Source organism: Blennius ocellaris, assembly GCF_963422515.1.
Source record: "Blennius ocellaris genome assembly, chromosome: 21".
NCBI classification, from domain to species: domain Eukaryota; kingdom Metazoa; phylum Chordata; class Actinopteri; order Blenniiformes; family Blenniidae; genus Blennius; species Blennius ocellaris.
Genome location: NC_137670.1, coordinates 7,874,579 through 7,895,942, shown reverse-complemented (window position 1 = coordinate 7,895,942; position 21,364 = coordinate 7,874,579). Strand labels below are relative to the sequence as shown.

General features: G+C 47.6%; 1 protein-coding gene across 2 annotated transcripts in view; it reads left to right on the top strand.

Moving 5' to 3' along the window:
• The first annotated feature begins 876 nt into the window (after positions 1-876).
• Positions 877-21,364, top strand: part of LOC308145820 (uncharacterized protein) — a 30,295-nt gene continuing 9,807 nt past the window's right edge. The window contains exons 1-32 of one of the 2 annotated variants that reach the window (XM_080517394.1): positions 877-965; positions 3,911-4,645; positions 4,810-5,002; positions 5,078-5,421; positions 5,579-5,698; positions 5,792-5,989; positions 6,131-6,271; positions 6,690-6,953; positions 7,427-7,607; positions 8,049-8,215; positions 8,320-8,463; positions 8,988-9,166; positions 9,269-9,441; positions 9,838-10,074; positions 10,207-10,316; positions 10,936-11,151; positions 11,271-11,397; positions 11,470-11,686; positions 11,768-11,915; positions 12,524-12,701; positions 12,791-12,968; positions 13,670-13,796; positions 14,461-14,586; positions 14,919-15,069; positions 15,149-15,261; positions 15,362-15,512; positions 15,615-15,863; positions 16,039-16,251; positions 18,835-19,016; positions 19,118-19,301; positions 19,796-19,938; positions 21,068-21,249. In XM_080517394.1, coding sequence (XP_080373520.1) covers positions 3,917-4,645; positions 4,810-5,002; positions 5,078-5,421; positions 5,579-5,698; positions 5,792-5,989; positions 6,131-6,271; positions 6,690-6,953; positions 7,427-7,607; positions 8,049-8,215; positions 8,320-8,463; positions 8,988-9,166; positions 9,269-9,441; positions 9,838-10,074; positions 10,207-10,316; positions 10,936-11,151; positions 11,271-11,397; positions 11,470-11,686; positions 11,768-11,915; positions 12,524-12,701; positions 12,791-12,968; positions 13,670-13,796; positions 14,461-14,586; positions 14,919-15,069; positions 15,149-15,261; positions 15,362-15,512; positions 15,615-15,863; positions 16,039-16,251; positions 18,835-19,016; positions 19,118-19,301; positions 19,796-19,938; positions 21,068-21,249 — 6,065 coding nt within the window. In that variant the 5' untranslated portion in view covers positions 877-965; positions 3,911-3,916. Of the gene's footprint in view, positions 966-3,910; positions 4,646-4,809; positions 5,003-5,077; positions 5,422-5,578; positions 5,699-5,791; positions 5,990-6,130; positions 6,272-6,689; positions 6,954-7,426; positions 7,608-8,048; positions 8,216-8,319; positions 8,464-8,987; positions 9,167-9,265; positions 9,442-9,837; positions 10,075-10,206; positions 10,317-10,935; positions 11,152-11,270; positions 11,398-11,469; positions 11,687-11,767; positions 11,916-12,523; positions 12,702-12,790; positions 12,969-13,669; positions 13,797-14,460; positions 14,587-14,918; positions 15,070-15,148; positions 15,262-15,361; positions 15,513-15,614; positions 15,864-16,038; positions 16,252-18,834; positions 19,017-19,117; positions 19,302-19,795; positions 19,939-21,067; positions 21,250-21,364 lie in introns of both variants that reach the window. The other variant, XM_080517393.1, reaches the window with a different exon arrangement.

Genomic DNA, 21,364 nt, shown 5'->3' with positions numbered 1-21,364 from the left:
AAGGTTGGTCTCATTTGTAGCTTAATAAATGCTCTATAATTCTTTTATAATTGCCAATGGGTGTATGTGCTTATATGTGTATAAGTGTGTCTGTTTTCTTCATGAAGTATTATTACTCAGTATTTTAACACATTTGTTAAAGTCGTTTCCCAATATACAGCACTTTTGACTTTACACATGTTCTATATAATAAACTAATTGTTTAAAATATGGGTTAAGCATTATTACTCAATATTTTATTCCATTTGATAAAGTTGCGACTCACAGTACAGTACTTGGTTAATCTGTCATTTGTCTTCGCATATGCTCCATAAATAAACGGGCATTTATTAAATGAAGTCAGTAAAACTAATAATTATTATTAACTATTGGACCTTTTCACCTTTAATGACCTTTTCAGCATGGTGCTGCATTCACAGTACTTGGAAGATAAAAATTAACCGGTTCGAATCCAATTTAAACCGGAAATTATATATTTTTTTTTACATTTCATGCAGGGATTATACTTTTTTTTATAAAGCATTTAGTGGTTTATAGCAACTAAAACAATTCCATGTCATACCGTAGTAAATACTACGAGCAGAGGGGAGAACTGGAGTTTCCTATCGCCTCTATGACACGTGAATGCAGCGTCTCCTCAGCTCGCGTCCGGCAACAACGGGAATATCTTATAAGTTTCGTTTCTCGTCAAACGTTGAAACTCTGAATGAGATACGGCCGTTTTGCAAATCGGGTACACCAGTGCTGCCTCTCTGGGAGTTTTTTCTCTCTCTATCCTTTAACGACGCGTCTATAGAGAGCGAAAATATCCCACAAACCGGAGTGATGTTTGCTAACGTTAGCAACCGGAGCCGCGGTAGTTAAGGGCTGACCTGCAGCCGTTATGTCTTCAGGAGCAGAGGAGGAAATATAGTGACTCACACACCAGACATCGACCTGGCACGGCTGCTTTCCTCTGCGAACAGGTAGCTGCACGCCCTCCCTCCCTCCACCCACCTCAAGTCATCTTGCCTGTTAGCACCTGTCAGGAAAGTCCCAGAGCATCGATACACACCATCGTCTGATACATGTATCGCGAAAGAAATGTACATATTGTGAGAGAATTGCAATATGTCTCCGAGATCAGACGGGTCCCAACCGCCGGAAGTGACAAAAGAATATTGTCAAGGGGCCAAAAGAGAAAGAGCACAGTCAACACGTATTCAACAAATCTGTGTTGTACCTGCGACGTGAGATGAGCAGACCGATTCAGACCCTATTGTGCATTAAATATAACACAATAAATGTAAAACTATTGATGTATTTTGGGTGTCTGTTTACACGACAACATTTAACATTCTGTTAAAAGGAGTACGTTTACGCTGACAACAATGTAGTTACTATGCCCGGCCACGGGGGGGCGCTGTTGCTTGTTTTTTGTAATGAAACCACACAGAGAACAATCCACTATAAAAGGGAATCCAACATGCGTATGGACTGATGAGGAATTAAATGCTGTCAGGGATGAGTCTCAACTATAAAACTACTGATATGGATGATAAAACTATAATACAGGCCCCGAGTCATACCACTATGATTGTTTACAAGTGCATGAGAAGGGAGGAGGAAGGGGGAGGGGCCTCCGGCAATGGTGCTAGCAGTCACTGAGAATGGCTCCAATTAGCTTATGACAATGTTTTACCCTATAATAAATAACGTGTCAAGAAGTTCTCATTTTATTTATTTTGTGGAATCCGAGATATCACACAGCGCACTATTGGCATCAGTGTTTTTACCCTTGCCACATTGCAGCCAATCGCCAGCAGGTCTGACAAAACTTGATCAACTTCTGGCACCAAAGTACAGGACTGGCTTTCGATACTAGGTTGTATGATAGAATTGAAGTTGAGACCAAACTCAAAATGAATTTGACATTTTAATCTTGAAGAACAAAGGTAGTGAGGTTCTCCAGAAACGTTTCCTGCTTGGGGTTGGACGATTCAGTTAAAGGTCAAAGTTCACAGAGATTTTGACCCTTCGTGGTTCCCCTCTGTTGGAACAAGTCAACGTGACCTCGACATAAGGTCACATGTCGATTTACACGCCTCCTGAGGTGAACCAGCTGAAAGCAGGAATGTGAAACTCGGACTGTGTGTACAGTGACGTCACTGTTACTCTTTGCTTTCTTCTGTGTGCCGGCCCAGGCGTTACCATTTCCAAGAATGTGAGAGTGATGCCAGGCCCACAATCAGCTGTTCACTTGGCCGAGTCTGGCTTTCGGTTTTGTTTCTCCTGCACTTGGCTCACAGGAGGAGGAGGGAGGAGGGAGGAGGAGGGAGGGGCGTTATATAAGCTGGAACAGGAACTGTTCATGTTCATGTCCAGGAGCTTTATGATGGAGGAGGATAGCACATCTTTTGTTTGGCCGGAGACGGTAACGTTTCCTACTTTTTCTTGTTGTTCAGCTGTGTGAGTGTAACTTAATCTCACGATGTGTTTGCCTGTGTGGCTTCTGAAGAATTGATTGCCTTCATCAGCTGTTTGTTTGTCGAGTTAGAGATGAAAATGTTGTCACTGAGCAGGTTTTTGGGACTTTTTTTGATCATAATGTTAAGTATCAAAACTCCTCAGCTTTATGAAACAGAGGTGTCAATGTGGTTTTCTAAACAAGCAAGACAAACTAGTTTTAAAAGCTCATATCGGATTAGATTAGATCATGTAAGTATCTCTTTGTATTTTGGTTTCAGCCCATTTGAAAGGGCGTTAATACTATTTTTTGACTGAACGCGTCGTTGACGATGAGATTCCTGGAAACTTTGGTCTCATCTGTCTAAAAACAGATAAATAAGATAAAACAGGACAAACTAAACTATTAATACTTGATGAATCCACTTGGGGAAATTCCTTTTTCTGCATTCAGCAGGGAGCTGAAGGGGGTCAGGGGTCTTGCTCGGGGATCCACAGTGGTGACCTGTCCCTTGTGGGAATTGAACCCGCGAACAGCCGATTCCAAATCCACTTCTCTCGCCCCCTGGCTAAAACTCCTCAAAAAATAATAGTAATACAGGAAAAAGTGGTCAAACTGAAATGATTACAATTGCTTTTTTTTGTCATAAAAAGGGGGAAAAACAAGAAAAGAAAGAGGAAAAATAGGGAAAGAAAACTGTAACGATACCTGAGGCCCGCTTTAAGTTTCGCACGAAAAACTTTGGTTGCATTTTGGGTGACAATGGTGCTCTGAGCCACTGACAATGCAAAATCCATGAAGAAAAAACAGGAAAACCTCTCTAAAAGATAAATGTAGAATAAAATATATCTGACTTGAGCTATGAAACTTCATGAATGCAATTTTTTAGATTTTTTTTTTTTCTTATTTGGAGCTACTTTGCATGTTCTGCAGCTCCTGACAAAATAGGTCAAATAAAAGGCTTTAAATATAGAAATACGAAACGATCAAAGGACATACTGGACATGAAACTACTGAAAACTACACGTTAAATCTCCTAACATCAGTTCACTATTAAAAGAGAGGAAGCTTTAACAGACATGAAATAAGAAAAAGGGCAAGAATCTGCTGAAAAAGTCCACTTAGCATGGACACGTAGTATTGATATGATTATTTAATCATCGAGACCTTTTAATAATTGAATATATTTGAAGCCCAATGGAGACCAATGAAAATGATTAAATATATCGGGCTGGGTGTTGAAGTCATTCAGTTCATATAATTAACTCCAGGAAGAAAAAACAGATTAAATCATCTTTTATTCTTACATTCTGATGCAAAAAGTTCCTCAGTTCACCGGAGAAACGTCCTTATAGTTCCCATCACGCTGATCGTAGCTGCGCAGGAGACTTTACCGCCCGTTGTTCGGCGTCTGCTTTGAAGTGTTTATACAATAATCTTTTTTATTTTGTTTCCCCCTCGCAGTTAGACATGAAGAAGTTTCGGAAAAATATCGTGGCCCTGGTGAAGGAGAACCCGGCTGGGATCCCACTAAAAAGGCTGTCGACGTATTACAACCAGAAGTACCATGAGAACCTGATCTTGTCAGATCTGGGCTTCACTTCCATATCCAGCCTGGTGGCTTCTCTGCACAAGGAGCTGGTCGTGGAAGGGCAGCTGGTGTTCCACAGAGAGCATCGCGCTGAGGGTGAGGCCAGGGAGGAGCGTGGAGCGGGACCAACAACTGAGGATGGAATGAAGGCAAAATGTCCAAAAGTCAGAGCGCAAAAGCCAGACCAGGTTCTGAGAAACATTGTGCAAATGCTGAAACAACATCCCGGTGGGATTCTTCTGCCTAAAGTGGCCATAGTCTACAGCCAGACCTACCGCCAGAACCTGACCGTGTCCTCTCTGGGCTTCACGACCATGGCCGATTTGATTGAATTCCTGAAGGACGATCTCGTGGTGAGTGGAGATCTGGTTTTCCACAAGCGTCACGTGGCTCGGGATCAACGTGACAACACAGTGCCAACAGAGGCTTCCACGTTAAACAGGCCACACAAGCCACAAACACCGCCACCCCTCTTTGGTGCAAGCAACCTGGTCCTGAATCTCGGCGAGACTCCTTTGATGTCCGCTCCCACTGTATTCCCACTGGCACCGGCCTCCAAGCCAATTAAGACAATCTCCGAAGTTGAGCTGCACAAGCGAGTCTTAAAGGTGAGTGAACTGCTGGGGGGGAGGGGGGGGGTCAAGAGCCTTGCTCAGGGAACCACAGTGGGAACCTGTTGGCAGTAGGATTGAAACCGGCAAACCGTGTGAACCCAAAACTGCTTCTCTAAACTGTCCGCCTCCTTTTAATGCTAAAAGTTGACGTCTTCCAGGTAATAAAGATGAACCAGCTCACTGACCCTTCAATGGATCAACTGCAAACCCTCTACCTGAGGCAGTTTGGGGAGACGTTCCCTCTGCAGCAGTACATGTCTCTGTACGACAACCTGGAGGCCAAGAACCTGAACTCGGAGCCCAAAGTGGCAGCAGAAGCCATGGCAGAAGCTGCATGTCCGGTGCCTGCAGGTAAGCAAGTGCAGTGGCTCCCATTATTTCAGGAAACGATTGTCCTTGAGCCTTCAGTAACGGTGTCTTTCACAGCAACAAAGAATCCAAGGGCAGAGAAGCAGGTAAAAGCTGGACCCGTCTTCCTCGATGACGCTGACTTCCCAGCACTGGGGGAAAATCGAGTTGTGGCCGCGGAGAAGAAGACCAAAGTGAAAGAACAAAAAGAATCCTCCGTCCCGGTCTTCAGGGACGCTTATCACGCCCAGCTGAGAGAGGTCCACGGGGGTAACTTGAGGGCAGTGGAAGCCGTGGAGGACGAGGAGAGAAGGGGACTGAGACGGGCGAGGAACTGGGTGGATATGGATTTGATTAACAGTCTGATGGAGGGCATGATTCGAGAGATCGCTGCCGAGGGAGAGCTGGTCACAGAGCAGAAGGTGAGGAATGTCATCAACGAGAAGAGATTGAGTGGTAGGATTTATGAGTGTTGATCGGGATTATAATACTACCTTACCAGAGAAGATGGTTGTTGTTTTGTTTTTTCCAATATCAAGAATGTTTCGTCTTCTCACTGACATCCACCACTGTATCCAGGTGATATCCCGGGTGTGCAGGCACAACCCCTCTTTGGATCCAGGATTGCTCAAACCCAAGACCTGTCCAGCTCTCAAAAACCTTCAGTACACCATGAGAGAGATCAACATCTTCATCGAGGTGAACATGAACACCGAACGACTGACTTGATCCGACAGAATGCCAGCTGACCACATGATGGACTGTTTTTTTTTTCTCCCCTTTTCTAATCAGTGCACTGAATCAGTGATGTCCATCTGCACTCTGTACGAGCTCGGCCAGTTGCTGGCGGGACTGAAGGACAAGAAGCGCTACGAGGAGCTGAACCTGGGTCCTCTCTGCAAACTCCCCAAAGTCCACCGCATGTTCAAGATCGACTGCAACACGAAGGACGATGACATCCACCAGGTCGAGACCGTAGACATATTGAAGGTACAGCTTGGTTTTTCAATACTTGAGCGATGCGTTTCCCCTCTTGAAACGTCGGCGTGTAAACAAGGCGACGGGCTTTCGTGGAGCTTGGACTCGGTAAACGAAGGACTTAAATGCCTCTCTTCTGCTCCTCTGGTTTAGCAACTCCGCAATTTCCGGAGGAAGAACTCCCATATACGGGTCGACCTGGCCGAGTTCATGAAGCACCTCGCTGACCACTACGACTGCGACTCTCCCTACGAGCTGGGCATCAGGATACAAGGCGTGGCGCTGCCGATATCGGTATAACATGTGACGTTTGGGTACACTCCATGAAGACATGTTTTATTTTTTTGTCTCCGAAAGGTTAAAGACCAAAACGGAAGCGTTGCGTCCATTTGTTTGTTAGCGACATCCGCCCAGTTCATTTATGGGATTCCTTTACATTTGGCATTTATTCATTTTAATTCGAAGGCAAGCTGATTAGATTTTCAAACATCAGACTCAGGTTTGACACTCCCCAAGACTTTTTTGAATTTCCTCATTAATTTGAGGGAAAAAACCCATTTTTTTGAGAACATACCTTTGACATGTTGGTAAAGCACGCCAAAGGTATGTTTTGAAAACCCAAGAAAAAAAAAGCCAAGCACAGAGATAGGGTGGTTCGTGCGCCAACTTTCTGTTCCGACCCTCAGTCTGGACATTTGACCGTTCATTTCAGACCTTGGGTAAGGTGACCCGCGGCGAGCAAGCCATCTTGGAGGCCGCCAGGGAGAAGATCCTCTTAGAGCTGCAGGAGGAGACGGAGGACAGGCTGAGGAAGCTGAAAAAGAACATCCTGGACCCGCCGCAGAACGCCGCCTCCTTCTCTGCCCCCCGCGGCAGCCAGGAGCTCAGGAAGAAGTACGCCTCCATGACGGCGTCGGAGGTGGTGATGGAGGTGTTCAAGAACACGGAGCGCTTGTACAGCCCCAAGAAGTTCAAGGTGGGTGCCTGACATCACCAAGTAGCTCTCATGCCCGAACCGACCTGCACAGTGTGGGAATCTGATATCATTTTTTATTAAAAAGAAAAAATAAATAAATATTGGGTGAGATTAGTGAGCCGTCAAGGACTCTGCAGTTCTGAACCCATTAATGAAACGTCACTCCTCAAAACTCTCTCTCGAAGAATAAACTGATGAATGCTGACTATGGACATTAAAGGAGGAACAAAACTCGCCTAAGTAACAAAAAAAAACTCAGAAACCAGGCTGTGCTGCATGACCAAGGTCCAAATTTGCAAAAATAGACAAAGTAAAATCATTTTTTTGTGTGTTTTCCAGTTAACCTGTAGTGCATTTGTAATAAACAAGCTGGATAATAGTGTTGATAAAACACTGTGATGGGCTTGATCGGTGTTGGCAGCATTACAAAGGTCTTTTTTTTTTTTTTTCTTTCTGTTTGTTCCCCCATCCAGCACGTCAAGAACTTCCTGGCTGAGGTTTCAGATGACCGACTGTCGAAGGCCCTGTTTCAGCTGGGAATCTGCGGAGGCTCCCTGGCCACCCCACAGGACCTGGCGCTCAAAGAAAAGACCCCCAAAGGCACGGAGCAGACTAAAGCCGAGGACAAATGTGCCTTGTTGCTCCCCAGTGAAGGTGCCAATGCTTTTTAACACACATGTTGTCGCTGTTTATCCCAGAGTTCTCCAACCTCCTCATGCAATTTGTCTGGAGCAGAAAAAAATTGCTTATTATCTGAACTGACGATAGAATTTCCCATGTGAACCATTTTATTCATCTTGACTATTTTAGCTGTTTATAGCCATCCTTTGTTTGTTTTTCTCAAATAAACCTGCGCTAGGTATATTAGTCATTGTGGATTTAATGTTTTTTTTTTCCGTACAATTCATTTTTTTAAAACCTTTCTAGCAATTCCAGCTCTCCGCGCTGTTTGACCTCCTTTTTAGACGTTTTTGGCCTCGTGATTAGATGGATTCTAAAAAAATCGCTGTGGAAAAACAAATCATTTGAGCCACAGGTTGAAGACCCCCGGACTGTCCCGCGTCGTCTGACAGTCGTCTCCCTCTTTTCTCTTAGCCAAAGTGAAGCAGTTCCTGAAAGACAGCTTGTCCGTCCAGAACTCGACCATCACCCTGGCTCACATCGCATCACTGGAGAAGAAAGTGGCCAAACAATTCCACGTCAAAGACTTCGTCTCTTTAGAGAAAGGCAGCTTTCTCGAGTTCCTGGTGAAACACATTCAGGTGGGACTTGTTTTTTTTTTTTTTTCCTTTTTTTTTTCTCCAAAGCTTACTGATGTTTCCACGATGATGACGTAACCATCGGCATGTTGGTTTGCGACGTGCAGCTCCTTCAGGACTCGCTGGGCTCTGCTTTGATTCTGGGCGGCAGTGGGGCACAGCTCTCCGGCACCGGGTTCAAGCCCACCAGGCAGGACGTGTTCGAGTTCATCAAGCAGTGCGGGGACCTGACCTCCACTGATCCAGACGAGGTGAGGCACATAGCGGTCTTAAATGACTGTTCTTGCAACACAATCGCTCAGTGTGCTGCTTTTAAATTGCCTGTAGGAGATTAATAATAATAATAAAAAAATTTTTTTGACCTAACTTGACTAAAAATCACGTCACATGTATGACAAAGATTTAAAGTTGCAACACAAGGACTAAAAGAACCACAATTATTCCTAAATGTCAATACTGAAAAGCTAAAAGTTCCATCACGAATGCTAAAAGTTAGTACAGAAATGCTAAAAGTCACTACACAGATGTGAAAAATCCCTCTTCACCAACAAGAATGCCACAAATACAAATTCAGACGCTGCAACATAAATGCTGTGTGTTTATTTGCACGTTGTGTCTTTGGAGTTTGTGAAAGTCTCAGCCTGGAAGCAGCACTGATGCGTCCCACTCTGCCTCTCTCTCTCTCTCTCTCTCTCTCTCTCTCTCTCTCTCTCTCTCTCTCGCTCTCTCTCTCTCTCTCGCTCTCTCTCTCTCTCTCTCTCTCTCTCTCCCTCAGCTGTTCCACGTGGAGTCGGCGCTGAGGTCCCACTACCAGGTCCGGGACAGTCGTGACCTGGGCTACGGCACCCTGCACATGCTGGCCAGCCTGGTGCAGCGCCAGAGAGGACTGTCCGGGGGCGGGTTCAGCCCCGTGTTGTACGAGTCGGCCATGTTTGCCAAGCACAGCAAATCTAGGTGTGGGGAGGGGGGGGGAGTCCGAAAGAAGACGGGAGTTAAAAGATGCCAAGTGTACCGCCATGTTCTAGGTTCGTCTTCATTTGTGTGTCTTTGCAGCAGTTGTGAAGGTCGAAGCGAGTCGGTGGGACACCTGGGTGAAGTGACCAAGGCTCAGGCCCTCGCCTCCCTCCTGTCCTGCCCCCTGCTGGAGGACTTGAACGAGTGGAGCCAGTGGGAGCTGATCTTCAAGCCGCTGCACGGCAGCCTCAAAGAGTTCATTGAGAGGAGTGCAGGTACCCTCCCAAACCACAGTGGGGCGTCCTACACCCACTTTGGGCTTGTAACGCCTCAGTCATGAGCCGTTTCTCACAGAGTTCACCCTACGTACTTTGTGTCCCCAGAGACTTGCACCGGAAAGTTGAATTATCATTACCATATTATCAAATGTTCATTACGTTGAATAATCTGAATCCACCTTGGTGATCAGTTGCATAAACACAGACTGTCTAAAAGGAACTTGGATGAAAATCTGGATACAGTTTCATGTCAATTCATGAATTAATATTATATTTATACATAAATACCAAATAATGTAAAAAAAATAAACTGTTGATCCACGTGCTCCACTTTGTCACGCGTCATCACAACACTGATATTTGATGGATATTTCTCGTTGTGTGTTTACACAGACAACACGGGCCTGGCGGCGTTAGAAGTGACCCCGGGTTCGCTGCTCCGGATCACCACACACACCGGCGACAAGCACTTCTCCAGAGCCGCCGAGGCCCTGGACCCCGTCGGCGCCGCCGGGCACCTCGTGTCGGTGGCGGTGGCCGACGGCATCGACAACGCTCCCACGGCCCTGCTGGCCAATCACATGGAGAGGTCTTTGGCGGCGGCCGTGGCGAACGACGGTCGAGGCGAAGGTTCGTAAGGCATCATCACGCAGAAAAGGAAAAACCGTCGCAACAAGAGATTCATCTCGAATGTCCGCGCGCCCGGAAAAGTCGGGTTTTTTTCGCCGTCTGTGCCGAAAATAAGCGGCTGTGTTCTTTCAGATTCGTCCCCGGCTGACGACGACGTGTTGTGTTACGGCACAGTGGCCAAATTCCTTCTGGCGTGTCTGACACGGATCCCCGCCAGAACATGCCAGGCTCTTCTGCGGCAGGTCGGTCTCACCGGATTAACCACGTAGATTGGAGAAGCCGCTCAATTGTCGGTGGATTTCTGGAGAGACGCTACGGCTGGAGTTAATTTCGGTGGACAGATGGTGAAAGCAGGAGTGGATATTGCAAATTTGTCCTCAGGCTACGTACTTAGGGGAGGGGGGGGAAAAAAAGGCTTAATTTGAGAGAAATCCAAGGTCTGGTATTGCAGGAGCGCCCGAGTCAACTTTTAAAGTCAGAAAATGAAAGTGTGCAGCGTAGGGATATTGAGGTTCCTGCGAGATACTCGGAGTGTGTAATGAGGAACCGCTCTTCTCATGCGAGCAGCTGCAGGTGCACGGCTTTGAGCAAACAAACATAGAAACTTCGACAACATTTCAGCGTCTCCTTGACCAAGTGAGTGGGCAGCGAGCGCCGGCGAATCTAATCCGCGCCGCTAAATTGCTGAGGAGGTGGCGGTGGTTGTCTGCCACGCAGTTGCCATGCCGACCGATGACTTGCACACAGCAGTTTTTTTTCCGTCTCGGTGCAAGTTGTGGGCCCGCCGGCGCCTGTACTAAAGCACCAGACGCACAGAAGTGAAATGGCTCCACACTTTCTGACTCTGAATGTGACCGGCAGGTGTTCCTGGAGCCGTTCTCCCGGGTGGTGGGCCAGGCGGTGTCGAAGGGGGTCCTGATCGCCACGGCCCAGTCCGACCCCAAGCACCTAAACTGCCTGCACCGCCTCGGCCTCCTCATGGGGATCACCGACTGGGTCAAAGACTACCAGAAGAAGCTGGACCCGGAGAGGAGACACAACTACGACACGTACTGCTCGCCCCGGGAGCAGGAGAAGGTCAGAATCCAAGTTAGAAGGAAGCATCAACTTCCACTTTCACTCTCTTTGAGTTCATCACACCAGTTGAGCCAAGTTGTCCTCTCGACCTCTGATTGACCTCGCCGTCGGGATTTCAGTCTAACTTGCCAGATTCCGCGAGCAGCAGCCAATCCGCCCTGAACGCGAGCGAAGACGAATTCCCGGAGGAGAGCATCATGGACGACAGCGCCGCGTCCTCGCAGCTCGACCAGAGCGCACAGCGAGGTGAGTCCCACCACGCCGAGCACGGAGCGTCGTCCTCCTTCCTCCTTTGCTCAATGTCTTTTCGACTCGCAGTCGACGTGGAGCAGGACGTGGAGGTCGAAGAGGAGGAGGAAGACGACGAGGAGCTGTACGAGCTGGTCGCACCGGCGAACGGCGCGACGTCGGATATGAGCAGTGACGCTGACGGAGTGGAGGAGGAGGAGGAGGAGGAGGAGAGCGCGGAGGAGTCCGACGGCGATGAAAAGGACGCGTCTGTGGATCCCCACAGAGCCATCATCGAGGACATCAGGTTCGTTCCTCCTGACCGCGTCGGTTCAAAGTCTCGCTCGGCTCCAGGGTCTGAACCTCGCGTCTCGTTACTTCCCGACAGGAAGAGCGAGTTCGGCATCGGAGTGGAGTTGACCGCCGAAGGCCAGAAGCTGATGCACGTCCACCAGGAGAGGCTGGGCCGCAGCTTGGATCGTCTGTCCACCGAGCTCTACAGCAAAGAAACGCACTTCGTCCTGGAACTCATCCAGGTGAAGCGCAGACACTTTAAAACGCAGACATTTTTTTTTCAAGTTTTGGGAGAGCTGAAACTTTTTTTTTTTTTAATAGTGTTGAATCTCCTTTGAGGTTCATATAAAAAAAAAAACTAATACCTGGTTTAGTTTCTCTTGAAACACACATCTGATTGGCACAAAGAAATTATTAGGAGAAGCTTGCCAAGCCTCAGTCACTTCCCATGCTGGCCCATCAGTCCCTTTTGTAATTGGACACCAGCCTCACGGTCTCTCATCAGGTGCAGTTTTACCAAGAAGCAGGAGATCGCATTATGAAGTTTAACAGAAACCTGAGAGATTCTCTCAAACACAAAAGGAAGAAGGCCACGATACATGAATCAATGAAGGTTTAATTTCCACATGGATTCAATTCAATTTGATTTCTTTTGCCAAATACAACATCGCAGTATTTTACCAGAGAAAAACCTTAGAATTCCACATGAGCAGGTATGAAATGAGAGGGGAAAAAAACTCCCTTTTGACAGGAAGAACCCTGCGAGAACCAGACTCAGAGGAAGTCTCCAGACTTTCTACGGTCGCAAGAAGAGAAAAAACAGATCGAACTGTGACTTGTGTTTGTTCAGAACGCCGACGACAACAGTTACCCGTCGGAGGCCGGCGTCGTCCCGGCGCTGGCCTTCGTGGTGGAGAAAGACTGCATCACCGTGCTCAACAACGAGACGGGCTTCCAGGAGAGGAACATCAGGGCCGTCTGCGACGTGGGCCGCAGCACCAAGGGCAAACACAAATACGGATACATAGGTAACCACGCGAACGAAAAGCGTTTCCCTCTGCAGAAGCTCCGACGCGCTCTGGGCCGTCCCTGACCGTGGCGGTTGTGCTCACCGTAGGGCAAAAGGGCATCGGCTTCAAGTCCGTGTTCAAGGTCACCGACTGTCCCGAGATCCATTCCAACGGCTTCCACCTGCGCTTCGACAAGACCTGCGGCCCGATGGGATACATCCTCCCCCACTGGAGCGAGGACGAGAGGCCGCTGGGCGCACAGCTGGAGGGCATGAGTCCGCACAGGTCAGACCACCGAGTGGCCGAGAAGCAGAAACCACAGCAGTTCTAGAACTCCAGTCGTCCAAACTTTACTGTCGACACAGATTATCTGCATTCAGAGAGCAAAGTGGGACCTGAGCATGACTCCAACGTCCTCTGCTCACTCTATTTTGGAGCAACGTGCTTTAGATTTTGGGGCTTAAAATCAAGTGTTGATTATGTTGAAAAACTTCTCATCAGAGACTCTTAATCACATGCTTTGAGATGAGCGGCGTCACACAAATGCAAAAATAAAACTCCAATATGTCAGAGTGTCTATTCCAGCCCGCAGAATGACAAGAGTATGAAATCCTCTGCTATTTCGGATTCATTCATGAGTATTAGCAAGCATCGCAACCTGACTCAGACCTCACTGAGAAATAATGAAATAACAGCATTGGAGGAATACTGTTGGTGTGAATTTGTAAAAAAAAAAATAGGCTTGGTTAGATGTATTTTACACCAGCTGGCATTACTGGGAACGACTTTGGAGAGACGAGATTTCACTTATTTTTATTTGCAATGTTCCGTTTGTTTAAAAAAAAAAAAATCCTCCTCCAATTAAAAGGTTTGGGCTTATTGTCGATTGAACTCTTCAGTGTTTTGGACTTTTCCTTTTGTGGATCATGAAGAATGTTTGAATTGATGGCAGTGGACTCAGAAGTAACGAAGTCTCCCCTCATCAGCTGGACCACTAAGATCAGCCTGCCGCTGCGCCCCGAGGGCCAGCAGACCAGGAACCTCTTCCATGACGTGCACCCCTCCCTGCTGCTCTTCCTGCACCGCCTGCGCTCCATCACCATCTGCAACCAGGTGAGGACCAGTCAGGGTGGGACAGTAAGATGTGATGCTAAACCTTTTTTTAGGACCAAAAGAGCCGTTTTTCATGATTTGCTACCAAACTGAGGTTGATTTTGTGACGTGTCAAAGCGACAGTGCGGACATGTTGTATTACATTTTTATCTTTTGTATCATTTATTTTAGAGATTGTTCATCTTTATTTCATAGATTTTCCAATTTTAGCCATTTTATGCGTCTTGGTTATTTTAGCCTTTTTTAGCGATTTAGCTGTTTAAACCCGCTTTGTGTTTCCTCATGGTTATAGATACTGGCTTTTTTGTATTTAATTTTTTTGGCTTCTTTATATTCCTTTTTTCTTTTCCCATGCATTTATTTGTTTTTCCTTTGTTTTCTTTTCCTGGTAAAAAAAATATCTGTTCTATCAGATGAAATCTTTTAAGTTGGACCATATTTCCTGAAATGTATTTGGTGTGTGTTTTAGCTATTTCAGCCTGGCTGTTTAAAAAAAAAAAAATAATAATAATTTTACTTAGCTGTTTTTATTAGGCCATCCAGAAAAATTAGGATAAAATGTTATATCCATAGAATTTTCGGGGCACTTCTGGGAGCTAGTAGAGAGCAGCCACCTGTGGCGGGTTGATGACCCGTGCCCTAAACCACATGTTCCTCCCTGCAGAGCGAGAAGCGTCTGGTGACGATGACCCGTAAAGACCTGAGTCACAACGTCCTGGAGGTGGAGCACACGGACGGCGTGGAGCGCTGGCTGGTGGTGAAAAGCACACTGCGGCCCACCGCAGCCAAGGTGATCCATCTCGCGGCGTCCGATCCCGCCCGACATCGGCGTTCCAGAAAAAAAAAGCCCCGCCGTCCTGAAGTGACTTCCACATTCCCTTCAGCTCTTTTCCTCCCTCAGCCTCCCAGAGGCAGCCGCTCGTTACCTGCAGGCACGTTTACGTAACAGAGCGAACGAAGCCTGAGCGAGAGCGGAACATTTTTTTTTTTTCCCGAGAAGTTCAGCGCGCCGTTCTTTTCTCCTGACAGCCTCACTCTTCACAGACGCTCAGATCAATATCTGTTTCCAAATGTGTGTGCGGCGCCGCTGTGACATTGATTTGTTCCCCCGTCCTCCTTCAGACCAAAGAGGACGTGGAGTCGACCGAGCTCGCTCTGGCGTTTCAGCTCGGCGGCGAAATCGCAGGCAGCGACGCGGCCTGTCAGCCTCAGAAGCAGCCCGTCTTCGCCTACCTGCCCCTGCGCAGCTTCGGCTTCCGCTTCATCATCCAGGGTGAGAACAAACACTTCAGATGCTCCGGGCGGGCGGAGTCGAAGTGCGGTTGCTAACGAGAGCTCCGTGTCCTCTCCAGCCGACTTCGACATCCCGTCGTCCCGGGAGGACGTCGACAGAGACAGCTCGTGGAACCAGTGGCTTCGCTCTGAAATACCAAAGCTCTTCCTCCAGGCCATGGATGTGTTTACAGTAAGACTCTTATATATAACTGAGGGTTTGAAGATTTCGCTGTCCATTTTTTTTTCCTGGCCTTTTTTTACAAGCGTTCCTCCCTTTTCCTTGTTTCCAGGATCACCCAGAGTTCGACGGGCTGAAGGGCCTCTGCCACTTCCTGCAGTTCGTGCCCCTCTCCGACGAGGTGCTGGACTTCTTCAAGCCGGTTGCCGGGAAGATTATTCAGTTGCTGAAGGGGAAGGCCTTCCTGCCCACACAGAGCTCAGGTATTCCTCACAAAACGCAGCCCGGATTGAAAGGAACGCGGCTCTCGGAACATTTCCCCCCCTCAACTCGGCCGGCGTAAAACTCTTGACCGTTCCTCCCAGACGGGCAGGTGGTGCACAAGTTCCCGTCCCAGGTGGCCGTGTGTCAGGACGCCGTGATCCGCGACGTGATCAGCGGTGCCGAGCTGGAGCGACACCTGTCGCTGTCGTACCTCCACCCCGGCCTGAGCCCGGCGCCGCCCGCCTCCCTGCTCGCCCACCTGGGAGTGCGGAGCCTTCGGGGGTCGGACGTTACCACGGTAACCACGGCCATGGCCAAGGAGCTGATGAAAGTGGATGGGATGCATTCAGGTGCGATTTTCACAACAGATTAAATGTCGCATTTTATTAACTTTTAGGGATTTTTCAACTTCACTGACCTGCCTACCGACATATGACCCAACAAAACATTTGTTATTTGTAATTTTTAAAAAGCGCAAATCTTAAGTTGACTCTTTTTTTTTTGTCTTCTTCCTTGATTACTTAGACGGAAGCCTCCGTCAACTGGCCAGGCTGCTGGTTTGCAACTTCCGAGCTCTGGAGCACGGCTACGGAGAGGCCGACTCTGTCCTGGAAACCCTCCGGGATCTTCCCATAATCCCCCTGGCTGACGGCCGTATGGTGCCACTGAGCGGGGAGGGCGTCTTCTTTCCAATTGACGAAGGCGCGACCAAGAAAAACAAAGCTCAAACCCAGAAAGGTATTTGAAATCCCAATGGGGTTACTGACACAGACGGTGGCCGAGATTTCAGGGAAGTGCCTCGTTATGCTAGCGTGAAGCTCGGTGAGAATTTGCTCATGTATCATAACTTCCAAGAGACGACGTCACTGAGGGATAAGTCTCAGTATGCAGTTCAACTGAAGGGTGGACGTGGAACCACACAGCAGTTTCTGCGACTCCCTGTAGGTAATTACTCTGCACCTGCATGCGCCGATAGCGAGGTGCTAAATCAACCTGCCGCGACGACAACAAACCGGCGCAGCGGATGGAGAGAGGAAAGCACAGGGCCCCCGCTTTCTAAAAATGTGACCAAAATCAACAAACCCAGATAAATATATATGTCCCCGTGGTGATGGTGCGAGGTGCACACGGAACACTCCCATCTGTGCTTCAGGTCCTGTGAAAGCGGCGTGGTGCTGCTTCATCACAGGCTGAGGAAAAACTCGCGTCTGAGCTTCTTTGGTTTCTAAACAACAGAACATATTGAAACTTTTGCGATTTTAGCACTTGTTGTTTTCACTACCGACCGACCGACACTTTTAAGTGAAACTCAGGCACCGTTAAACATCATCCATGTTCTTTTATCTTCATGTATCCAGCGATGATGACGTGATTTATCTGGAGGGAGAATGTTTGGTATCAAAAGCTGTGAAAATGATTCAAACTGTCTTTTCTGATGTTTCAGTCGCTTGTGAAACAGAATGTGGGTCAAATGCTGTAAACCCTCCGAAAGGCTCTGCGTCAGCTTTTTTTTTTTTTTTTATTAGTCGACACAGTCCGACATCCAGGTCAGCCGAGGAGGAGGTGTAAAACAAAAGCTGCATTCGGGACTCAGACCAGCCCGACCTCTTTCTAAGAATAAGCAGACGATGCCTCCTGTGCGTCATCACATTCAGAAACCTCAGTCAATGAAGACGTTGGGAATGGCGAGCATGAATAATGGATTCCCACACTCCGCCACCGTGCGCTGGCTTTTAATAATCGAGCGATCTGAGTGGTCGCAAGGTTTTGGATGCTCGTGACTCCTAGCGAGGAGTTTTGACTGGGGTGACTGTATTTTGATTTTCCCAAAAAGAAAAAAAAGAAAAATCAAGATATTTAGGGTATTTACTAGAGTATAGGTCACCCTTTTGTTTGGCTGCTCATCCAAGACGCGAGTGCTGTTTTAAAATATAACCTCACCCACAATAGACGGGGGAAAAAAACTGATAAGGACTGGACAATATAGAGTAGCTCAAAAAAGGCCTTATGACCAGGCATGCTCTTCTTCTGCATGTGAATTAAAGAAAAAAGTCAACTCGTAAACTAGATTCTACAGATGGGATGACAGGAGTTCAGATATCTCGCCCTGCGCCCCAGCAAAGCTGTCAGCTGGCTTGATGGGACTTATTATTAAGGAATATATGAAGACATACTTATAGATACCATCTGTGACCACTAGATGTCACTGTATGACAACAGAATGCAGCTACAGTGCCGCAGAAAAACCTCCATTACTGCCGTTTATGAATGACAGAGCAAGATAAATGAAAACACTGGCATTATAAATACATAGAAGAAAAGTACAGGCTATATACTGAAATGTAATTCAAGCATTCGAGACACATGCATCACAATTCTTTGATGGTTTTACATGTAATTATGATTTATTGAAATGATTGGGTGTCCTCTACATACCGTATATTCTGGAATATAAGTCACACTTTTTTTTTTTAGGTTATTTGACTGCTCTTGCAGCTTTTATTGAGAAGTAATTTATACATGAGACTATTCTGGTACATACCATCCAGGACCACTAGATGTCATTGTATGACAACAGAAGACAGTGCTTGTATTTGTGATCAGTGTTGCAGCTGTTTTTATTGAGATCAATAAAGTATTCATGACACTCGAAACGACACCTGCGAGATCCGACCGTCGACAAGAAAGACGCGGCACAGAGGGCTGGCAGGACACGATATCAATGAGCGCGAAGTCTTGACTTTAGTTTCCAGGTCAGCGGTTAGTGGTTCGAAGCCAGCGAGCGCCCGCGTGCCTGAAGGTGAAGTCAAGTGGACGGAGCTGAGAGCGATAGCTTCTGAGAGACGGAAAAGTTAAACACAGTGCTCCTCTGAAATATTGAGCAGTGCGGAGATCCGTGGGGGGGGAAGCCTCCCCTTCGGACCGAGGAAAGTAGGCCACCGAAGGGTAATGCAGGGTATCGCTTTTATGAATCTTCACATGTCATCATGTCACACGCACAGCTTTTTGTCAAAGAGGCAACTTCCAACAGATTCCACTCACTTAAGGGCCTGTTTCTTTTAAAAGTGGGTTACAATGAAGCAAGACTGAAAGGAGTCAATTATGCATGAATCAGAATAACACATTCACACGTACATACTAAACGTCACCATTGTTCTACACAGTTCAAAGCTCTTCTGAATAAAACAACAGTCGGGTTGAATCGATGCGTCACAGTTAATGAATGTTTTGAGCGGAGGGGGGGAAAAAAATTTGTTAAATTTCTACCTTTTCGTGAATAAGTGCGTGAACATTTGATTGAATGCTTCCTCCTGTCCGCAGGGCCGCTGTCTGCTCTGTACCAGGACGTGAGCGTGGTTCACCCGTCCCTCCTGAACTGTTTGGAGCCTCTGGAGAGTCAGCAGGTTCGCGAGCTGCTCAGGCGACTCGGGGTTCACGAACTGGAGCCTCAGGAGCTGCTGGAGCAACACATCTACCCCACGATACGGAACAACAAGTGGAAGGTGAACACGTGACAGACTCTTTTGCTTTTAGTTCATTAAAAAAAAAAAAAAAAAAACATCTATGTAAACGTCTCCTGTTTCCTCTGCTTTTCTTTCCCTAGTCGAAGCCCGAGCCGGTGGTTGTGAGTTACCTGGTTTTCATCAAGCAGCACTCCAAGTCCGCTCAGGAGGACTCAGATGCTGCAATACCAGTCCTGACCAACAGGGGTCTGCTGTGCCCAGCCAGCCACAACGTGCATTACTCCAAAGAGTACGGCAACATCGACCTGCCAGAGGAACTGCCTGGTATGTAACAAACACACACGTCTGTCCAGAGCCACTTATGGGCTTTCTCACTGATGTAATGCGAAATTACCTCAGTCTTTATTATTATTATGGTTATTAAACCTTCACAAGGATACAGGCGAAGCTTCTGTCCATCTCTTGTGTTCAATATGTGCGTAATTTGGTTTACAGCTGTGTAGCCAACAGAGTAATACCACGGATGACCTGTGGGGGCAGTGTTGAGTCGTATCGCTCATGCGTGACCCGAGAAAGGAACAAAAAAAAGCCAACAGAAATAAGGAAGAAAGGCAAACAAGTCCAGGCCGTTATGTCAGAATTGCATCAGATGTGTTTACAAACTTCTTCAAAGTTAAAAACAAGGCAACAAATGATCTCCCCAGACCAAATTTTGACTACACCAGGGACGTAAATACATATATTAGCAGTTTTTAACGTGTTTCCTGGGAAACGGACATCTGCTCCTTCTACAGAGTCTCTGCTTTCTTTCCTCCCAGGCCACGACTGGATCCTGCTGAGCCCGTGCTACGTGCAGACGGACGGCGACGTGGCTGGATGGCGGGAGCTGTTCGGCAGGCTGGGAGTCGCCGACGGCCTCATCATCCGCAAGGAGAGGCGGACGCTCGCCGCCGCGGACCTGGTGAGCGGGACGTTTCCCCTCGCCGTTACCTCAGACTGACCCCGCGGTCGCAAATCGCCGGCAGGCTGCAGAAGCCACTGCGTCAGAACACAATATTTACCGGTTGCGCAGAGTCGGACATTCCCCTGCATCCGTGACTCATCGCCCGCCAATGAGGCGACGATTAAAGGATGAAGCGGGCCGCCGATAACGAGCCGCCCGCCAGGGCCAGAGAGATCAATAGGTGCTTTAGAGAAAAGCAGAGGAAGCAGGTGCTGATGGGACGTCGCCGGGACCGACGTTCCTCGTGCCTGTTTTAGCCTCGGCTGCAGATAAAAGGGGGATGAGCGTGGATTTAATGGCCGCACCGATCGTGTGTCCAGTACAACGTGTTGGAAAGTTGTCGCCCACAATATTCCCTCGTGAGCGACACACTCCGGCTACAATCTGTCAGCTGTGTTTATCTTAAAGAGGAAGACAACTTTATCATCGTCTAATGAAAGTTTTAACATATTTCAAATGGTTATCGTCATTAAAAATCTTATTTGAGTTATTTATCGCAACCGAGGTCGTAGAAAGTAACCTGCATGGCAAACACATAAAAATGAATGTCTTTGCAATAATAATACAAAATTCTCTTTTTTGGTTTTGTTTCTATTGGATTCACTTTTATTTTCTTTTAAAAAACTTTTTCTTTTGGTTTTTTTTTAACTTATTTTTGGTAATTTTCTTTTTTATTTATATATATATTATATATATATATATCAGCAGACAGAGGTGGTTTGAGGCTACACATAGCCCCCGCGTCTCCGTTGGAGAATAAATTCGGCTTAAAAAAAAAAAAAAAAAGCTTAAGTCAGAAGCTTGTCTCCCGGGGTAAGGTCGCTGACACGCTGAGTTCTTAGCGCCAGAGATCAGGGTGAGGGTTTGACGTGATTGGATCTCTCGTACGACACGTTTTATTGGCTTTTGAAAGATGACAGAGGGAGAATAGACAGGATGTAACCAGAACCGTTGACAAGGAATAAGTGTAATCCACTTCAGATGAACACTTCAGACAAAAGGTCACTGCTGCCCGTCAAGCTCATCCTGTGTGTCCCCCCCCCACCCTCCCTCCCCCCCACCCTCCCTCCCCCCCACCCTCCCCCAGGCCTCCAGCCCCTGGTCGGTGGAAAGCACCATGTGGCATCAGAAACCGGTGGAGGGCTACGTGATGGACGACTACCCCTGCGAGGAGTTCCACTCCCTGGCCACGGCCGACCTGCCGGGCCCCCGGCTCCTGCGGCAGCGGACGTCCCTGCTGAAGCTGCTGGAGGCCAACTGGGACACGGGGTAACACGCTCGCCCACGTCCAATCACTGCCCCACATTTAGAAACGGCGCGCAGGGCACTTCGGGGGGGAACCGAGAAGCCGGACGCAACGGCTCCGGGGATTAGTTCAGGTCAC